Source organism: Cibotium barometz, chromosome 26, assembly GCF_041138505.1.
Source record: "Cibotium barometz isolate CiBa-2024 chromosome 26, ASM4113850v1, whole genome shotgun sequence".
In the NCBI taxonomy this organism is placed as follows: domain Eukaryota; kingdom Viridiplantae; phylum Streptophyta; class Polypodiopsida; order Cyatheales; family Cibotiaceae; genus Cibotium; species Cibotium barometz.
Window position 1 is genome coordinate 32,863,366 of NC_141071.1, and position 8,490 is coordinate 32,871,855.

General features: G+C 41.2%; 1 protein-coding gene across 1 annotated transcript; it reads right to left on the reverse strand.

Annotated features, from left to right (window-relative positions):
• Positions 1 to 1,050: 1,050 nt before the first annotated feature.
• Positions 1,051 to 4,569, reverse strand: LOC147623890 (phospholipase A1 PLIP1, chloroplastic-like). The gene is made up of 5 exons (XM_086820525.1): positions 3,293 to 4,569; positions 2,619 to 3,185; positions 2,481 to 2,540; positions 1,967 to 2,383; positions 1,051 to 1,856 (listed from the first exon to the last, which is right to left on the reverse strand). The coding sequence occupies exons 1-5, from the start codon at positions 4,199 to 4,201 to the stop codon at positions 1,185 to 1,187; spliced, it is 2,625 nt and encodes an 874-aa protein (XP_086676651.1). The 5' UTR covers positions 4,202 to 4,569; the 3' UTR covers positions 1,051 to 1,184.
• Positions 4,570 to 8,490: the final 3,921 nt, after the last annotated feature.

The window sequence follows — 8,490 nt, forward strand, 5'->3', positions numbered from 1 at the left end:
CTAAAACCTCTTTAAAAACAAGTGAAATTTCACTTCCATTTCTCTTCCTTATTGCACAAGGGAGTGTTCAATGCCACCACCAACCAATTTCAAACTATTTTCACACCACTTTTGACCAAGCCAAAACTTCTCGCTTACTATTTTGTGCACTTCTGATTTTTGGTGCTAACACACCAAAAATCGGTCATTTAAACCCAACCCATTATGTACTTGATAGAGTCGGTATAAGCTCAAAGTATAAGAACTCCATGTAAGAAGTGTGGTTTCTACCTGGAACATCAGCTTTACCTGTGCCCAATATCGCACATCACTACCACTACAAGAACCTTAAGATCTGGAAAGAAAATAATTGATATGTGCCTACAGCAATAACAATTGAGCATTGAAAATATGCATACAAAACTCCAGGAAGGCAATGAGCTTTACATTCACCGTTGACTGCTCATATCTGATATGCAAGTTAATGACTACACTTGTTCATCATTAACAATTTACATCCAATATACAAGTGAGTAACATCACTGTCAACCACTCGCATCCATACACAAGCAACTTTCCTCTTGTTTGTGATCCACTGTTCACATCCAATATCCAAGCGAGGGACCATCCTTATGTTGTCAATTGCTCACTTCCAAATGCGCAAGTGCACAATTAACCTAAATTCACAAACATCTGCTAATATTCATTTATGATACATTGATCCATCTGACTCTACCAGCACACTCAGGCAGAGCATATATAACACCCACTCGAGTTACAGTAGATAATCTAGATTCAAACTCGCACATGCACCTTTGTATCCTCCAGTAGATAAGACTTCTCGCGCACGTTCTCTAGTATCACCTAAGACTTTTGTCACAATCAGGACATGACATCAAGTAAGATATGGCTTTCATACAAAAAGCCTATTGAAGTAAGCTTGATTTACCTAGGAAGGTGAACATTAGTCAATAGCACCCTTTTGAGTAATAGAATAGAAATGAATGTGCATCACAATACTACACTACAAAAGCGGTATGTCCAAACTCATTCTCAACTTACAGCATCATGTACTGAAAAAAGAGTGCATGAGAGAGCATGTATAAGGGTCAAATGGCTGGCAACTTAACATGTCCAAATGCACACATGCAGAAAACAGTAGTGAGCTGGTGGGCAAGTAAAAGGACCTCCATAAATCATTGCTATTAAATCCAGACAAGTAATGTTGAAAGGTATTCTAAGATCACCACACGCAGTGACAAGATGAACAGCATCCCCATTTGGACATGTTGTGATGCAATGAGTCTTGCATATCTGTGGAAAGCATCGTTGTGAGTTTCCCATATAGACATGCTGTGCAGCCTGATTCCAATTTGGTTGGCCGTGGCATAGTTTGCAGGCTGTTTAAAGAACAGCGAGGTTTTTCTGACTGCTGGAGTGAGAGCTCCACTTGTTTTTGTTTGATCTGCACTTGAACCTGGCTTTAGACCTTTCTGGACAAACAAAGATGAGTCTGCAATCACTAAGGGCCACCAGAGCTGCCTTCTCTGTTCCCTCTGCAGCTGCCGCAGTCTTTTCACCTCATGCCTGAGCACCATGTGAATGGCTTTTGTGTAACTACGAGGATCATGATCACGGGAGACTGCACCATCAAAACCATATGCTCCAGGATCACTGAGAATTTCCAATGGATGGGGCATGTTTAGGAAAGCTCTCTGAGCTGCCCGCAGCTCAGCTGCATTCTCAGCATCTTCCCCATTAATTGGATGCCTTAACAGGTATAATCCATGTCCATGAGGAAGTAAGGGGTGAGACGGGGCAGCATTCTCATCTGGTTGCAAGATCAATATCTGCCCCATGGGAGCATACAACAACTTCTGAAAAATGCAACACCAAAAAGATGGGTTGGAAGAATTGAAAATATTAACAGTCCCTCAAATAGGAAATCAATGAGAGCAGTTTGTGGTACAAAAGAATATACACTTACCTGGTTGTTTAAGCAAGGATGATCACGAAACTTTCCATTCAGTCTCTTCAAGACTTGTGCAACATGATCGGGGTAGTCACACGAAAAAGCCCTAGGCACCACATCTCTGTGCATTATGATTGACTGAATATGGTTTTGAGGCAACTTCATTTTCTGTAAAAGATAATCACCTCCACACATGATACAAGGTGATCCCAAAGTTACCACAGGAAGTATAGCTGTGCTAGGAAGCACGCCTCGAATCTGGAACATAAGAGCAAGGAGGGTGGCAAGGCTCCCACCCAACGAATGCCCTGTGAGGCGGACTCGGGCAAGGTCACCATGTGCAGCAAAATGAGCAAGAACCTCAGGAAGCACTTGATCATACAGCGCATTTGCAGCTTCGTATATACCACGATGTACAAGGACATCTAATCCCTACAATAGACAGAATCCCCCAATGTTTAGTGTAATTCAAAACTTCTCCCATCGATAAGAATGCTTGTATGTTTCTTAAAATGCTTATGGGCTATACCTCAAACTTGGTCGGTTCAAAAAATAGGTTAGCTTGCCATGATGCCAGTGACTCTGAGCCCTGCACAAAGCACACAAATTACTCCCTGTCGTACTAGAGAGACAGTGGAAAAGATAGGAACCCTGAAAGGCTCCATACCTGTATGATAAAGAATCTCGTGTAAGTACTTGGATCATCACAAACAAACCATTCACATGGGCAAGAGCTCGATGACTGTAGATCCTTGGCCACAGCCAGCTTGGTCTCCTCCTCAGCAAGCACTACAGCCGTGACCGGAGCTACAGCCATAAGAGATTCATCATCATTAGACCTGTTTTCCTGTGCACAATCCAGTGTTTGTAAGCTGTTTTCAACCTGCTGAAGGTCAAATTGAGAGCTGGGAAACGCTTCAGGTACTTCAGTAATATCTGATACATTAGCACCAGCATTTGTACCACTTTCCTCAGCACTGGATTGTGAGGCCTTGCAAGGTTGAACTGAGATTGGCTCATCCTGAAGACAAGAATTGGCTGAACTTGATACTGGCGGGTTGCCGACACTAGTGCTTACTCCACCCTTATCATCACTAAGGGTAGGTTTTCCCGTATCACTCCCACTTGATTTCTTAGACAAGTCAGCTTCCTTGCCTTTGGCTTCGGCCTCTGCTTTTTTGTCTAGCGAAGATGTAACAAACCGAAGGTGATGATACTTCAATAGTTGGCCAGGCTGTGCTGACACGAATGTTGGGGGACATTAGAGATATGAACGAACATTATATGATCGGAACTATCATACACAGCCAACTACATATACACAGAAGAATGAACCATTACCTGGATATCAGGGATCATGTATGCCATGTCGCAAAGAAACGACATTTGTGCGAGAACTTTCATGTCAAACAAGGAGGCATCCTGTAAAAACTTTGAAAAAGACTCTTTGCTGTGAAGCACTCTTTTGTAAGGTACCTCCAACGAGCAAGGGCGTGCCGCATCACAACCCACACAACTTCCCTCAACGCTGGAAGACTGTGATACCATATCGGCCTCCCGAACAGTGTCGAGAGAGCTTGGAGAAACGCTTTGCACTTCTGGGGACGCTGGATGGATCACAGTACTCCGCCTTTTTGATGTCTTAGGATCTGGCCAGAGGGCTCTGAGATCTGTGATCATTGAAATCCAGCTTTTTTTACTTGCAAGAGGTCTTGATGGATCGAGATTTGCCATGATGGCTTCGGACATAATGGCTGTTAAGGGACCATTCCCTTCAATTGGTAGATTAAATCCCCCATCATCTGTGGGCGCATTTGAGCAAGACTCGCAGGAGATGCCTTCTCCTTTCCTCTCTGCTCCAGAATTTGGATCATCTAGAAATGCGCTTGCCTCACTGCCATTTGGTGCGGGCCTAGGCACCCCAGATTCCGGATCTCTGGTTTCTGTAGCCTGGCGTTGGCTCTTTCTGTTGAACCACAGGAATTTGAGGGGTGCAGGGACAGTAGAGCGTGAGGAAGGCAAGGGCAAGGGATTGAAAGGAGGAGTGAGAGCAGCACTGGAGGTTTCCTCTGCGAGTGGAGCACCATTAGTGATGGCAGAAGGTTTGACCTGCGAAGAGGGAGATCGACATGAACAGACTTGAACAGATCGCGCTTGTGTTTGAGATGCATCAGATCCCTCGCATGGCCTTCCTGCTGCTGTAGGCACAAGGGCTCTCAAGGGGCCCAATTTCCAGAACAGGGAGTCCATATTTTGCGAAAAAATCGAACTAAAAGAGTGATGAATGCTCTTAGAAAACAAAACACAAAGAAAGCCCAGCTATGCCGGAGGGTTGTGGTCAGAAAAAAGCAGACGAACCCTCCCTGTCGCCGACGCAGTGTGCAGGGAGAAAATGGAGGAAGACCCGTATGATGCAGCAGGAAACCGTACTAGAAATGGAGAAGAAGGAAGCACAGCGGGGGATAGACATGGAGGAAGCGTGTTGGGGAAGAAGGCAGGGTTTGCGGGAAACCCTAATTGGGGTGGGGGTGGCCCGGGTTACGACACAAAGCATGCAGAGGAGAGGACGCGTGCACGCAAAAACACACAGCAGGTGGAGTGTATGGGTTGCGCTTTCCGGTTGACAGGGCGCCGCGTGGTCTTTACTGTTGAGAGCCCAAAAGCCAAGGTGCGTACCTTAGGTTTTCAACCTTACGTGAAAAACAAAACCCTAAAATATATATCTCGGCACTTTAGTTTTGATTCGATTTTAATCTGATTTGAGGATTGCCATGCTGATTGTGCAATCAAAGACTCCTCCAACGCCACGTCTACCACGTCTTCACATCCCCCTTCCTACACATCACAACAACAAATCGGACTCAACTATGTATTCAAATAATGTAATATAATATTGGATGATTTAACCCTTTAACGAGAGTCTCACAACGAGCTTGCTCGTCTCTGACCTCGCCTCAAAAAACAAAAACAAAAATTTAACCCTTTAACAACAATAAGTATTAGCCGGCTTGATTTTTCATGGGCTATCTATAGCCAAAATGCAGATTTATCATATATGTATATATATTGTGTATCTTTAGGAAGAGTTTCACCAAGCTTCCACGTGGCAAGAATTTGGATGTTTTGGACGCAGCTTGGAAGTTCGAGGAGAACTAGAATTTGAAAAATATCAAGCTGAGCATTATATACTTGCGAAGCATGAGCCAGCTTACTAGTTTATTTGAAAAATCTTACCTGTAGCATTTAAAATTGGTAACAACATGTAGATCATCATCAAAAATCAACCTCGAGTCTTACACCATATCCATATAAAATCCCATAGTCTTAGCTTCATAGTACACCATCCCATATACAATTTGTTCAATTTGTCTTGAAACATCTACCTAGAAATTAACTACCCAATTTTGTATTTTTTATAGTTAGCCTATTAAGAAAAACTAGCTTATCAATCCATCCCTAGAAAAGCTTCATTTTCAATACTAGTAATAAAGTTGCAAAGTTTCAATAGTAATAAAGAAGTTGTAAAGTTGCCCCCCAAAAGGCATCCAATAACATCATTTTAAAAACCTAAAGGTTTGTCTTTGTGTTATCTCTTTTTCTTTCTTTGGTCCCAAAAAGGTAAGGCAACATGATAGCACATAAATGGAATACTTTGACAAAACCTTTTTTTCTCAACCAACCAAAATACAGACAACTCATCAAATGAATTGGTTAGGAAAATGTTTACTTACTCTTGGTCTTATAATTTAAATGTATCCAAAAAAACTTCAAAATAAGGGCTATCATTGGCTAGTTTTCTTTAATTTCAATCAAGTAAATATCCACTTGTGTTGATCATATCCCACATGGAATGTGGGCCACCTTCTAAATCTCTTGAAGGCAGATTGATGGCATCTCCAATCTCATAAAGTCTTTAATGCCACTCTAGCAATAAGACAAGGGGTCTGCCCACGTAAAGAATTTTTTTTTTCCCATAAGCGCGGTGAATTGAATTAGAATAGAACAAAAATTACATCAGCTTATGATGTCAACTTACAGGCACTGAAGGTGGCAAGCAGATGAGTTGGCTATCTACCACACCAAGAAGGCTCTCCTCACGTAAAGAATTTGCATTGGTCCTTGACTTTAAAGTTTTAAAGGATTGTGAAGAGACGAACACTGCATCTTACCATTCATTTTAGCTCCAAATGAGTAGCCTACCTACTTTGCTTTTCTCGAGTAAATGCTCCTTACTCTTTCAAGTTAGGAATTTTAAACAAACATGAAAATGCAACTGTACAACTTTTTTGTAACCAACATTTGGGATTTTAATCATATCTTGTATTTATAATAAGAAATCATATCTTGTATCTTGTGCAACAAGGGTTGAGTTGACGAGCTATCTAGCATGCAAAGATACAATACCATTGGTTTTTCACAAACTGTAGGCCCACTTAGGCAATAAGATAGTTGTAACTAGCTTGTAATGGAGACTTTGTGATTATGGTATATTTACATCACAATACAAGTAGATATTATCTTTGAAAAATCCGTGTGCAAGAATTGCTAAGAAATCTTACATCACAATACAAGTAGATATTATCTTTGAAAAATCCATATGCAAGAATTGCTAAGAAATCTTACCCAAATTATCACATATCCCAACTTGATGCACATATTAGTCTAGTAGAGTATGGTTGGTGGTGTTTTCTTTTTTTGATGGGTGGAAGGAAAGTGAAAGGAAGGAGGGGGGTTATAAATGTATGAGCTCCCACCTTGATGCACACAATGCTTTCTCACACAAAAGTGATGGTACACAATGTGTGTCTAGATTCATGGATGTATGCTTGCATGTGACCTTGGCATGAATAACAATTGAGTACTTTCTATAAGGTTTGTATATCAAGAATGCTTTATTTGATTCTAATTGAGTGTGTCCTATAAAATTTGTACATACAGTATGTTTTATTTGATTCTAATGAATTAAACAATCAGAGGGATGCAAGTGAAGAGGTCCTCCTTGGTTTGAATCTTATGAATTTACACTCTCAAATGTGAGTCCCCATGCATACACATCATTGAGCCCCTAGCTCATGATCACAGGTCAAGACTGTACTTTGACTTCAGGCAACCTGCCACACATGCAATCATAAGTGACAATGTGTATAAGCAATAAAAATGCAATCTCGTAAGTGGTAGTGTATATTTTTATGTAATAAAAATGCTCTCCTTCACTCAACTTGACCTCAAGTGTATTACCTTCCTTTGAACCTCATGTCCTTAATAAGCACTTACATGATTTTGCTCACATCCTTTGATCCCACCAACTCATTAGGGTGATGATAATATTTTCTTCACTTTGATGTTTATTCTTTCCTTTTTGCTCTCTAATTCAATTTCATTTTACTATTTCACAGGGTTTAGACATCCTTATAATACATAAAGTTTTGCTTTTGCATTTTTCAAGTCATAGCCTGCTTCACACATGCACACACACACACATGTGCATGTGCATGTGCATGTGCACACACACACTTTTAAAAAAGAGAGCATTTATAGAAGAGGTTTATGCATAAACATAGAGCTCAGATGTCAAATTTTAGTATTTTGATCATGTTTTTAGCTATTTTTTAGTAGATAGGAAGCTTTAAAATAAAATTAGGAACCTTATTCATCAAGGAAAAAAAAACTAAAAAACCAATAGAAATGCATTTTCACTAGTTTATCCTAATATATTGGGTAATCAAGAAAGTTTAGAGAACAAAAAGTCGAGCTTCACATGGGCTAAATTACTCTTTGAGGATTTAGAGCACTATGGCATTATCGAATCTACAAAAACCCGAAGAATTTACCCCAAATTAACTAATTTAATTAAAATTTTACCCAAAGTTAGTCACTTTGGGGAGCTTAATTAAGGGTGCATTAATTAAGTTTTTGTTGAGATATCGAGCTCGTCTAGTGAGGCGGTGGCCCCACTGATGACCCGCCTGGGGGATAGGCCCCACACTTACACCACTGGCATGGTTGGTGAGATCTTGGGTGATATGCGGCTAGTGGGATGACAGGCTATGTGACAGCCATTCTAGAGACTGGCATAGTTATAGCGCCAGCTCATTTAGCCGGGTTCACACTATAGAGAACCCGTGTATGTATTAGTTGAGTACCTTTCATATTATGTGTACTCTTATTCTTATATATGGTGTGTTGAGTGTTGAGTAGAGAAGAAGAAGATTTTCAGCCTCTCACCTTGTGTGTTCTCTATTAGGGTTTTGTGTGTGTGTGTGTGCTTGCAAGAGCTCAAGCTCTCTTCCCCCCTGCATCTTTTCATGGTATCAGAGCCTGGTTCGTGCTAAGGGCTGAGCTGCAAGCAAGAGAACCATAGGAAGCGGTACGAGGGTAAGAGCTTCAACTACTCTTCCCTATTGTGTTGGTGACTACACCCTACGGGAGGCACCGGCAAACGGTCTCTGATTGAGGAGCTTTCTTCGCGGGAGTAAAGCTATAGGGCAACTGAAATTTTTGGGCTGAAAACGCGTTTCGGGCGCGTCTGGACCTTCGTT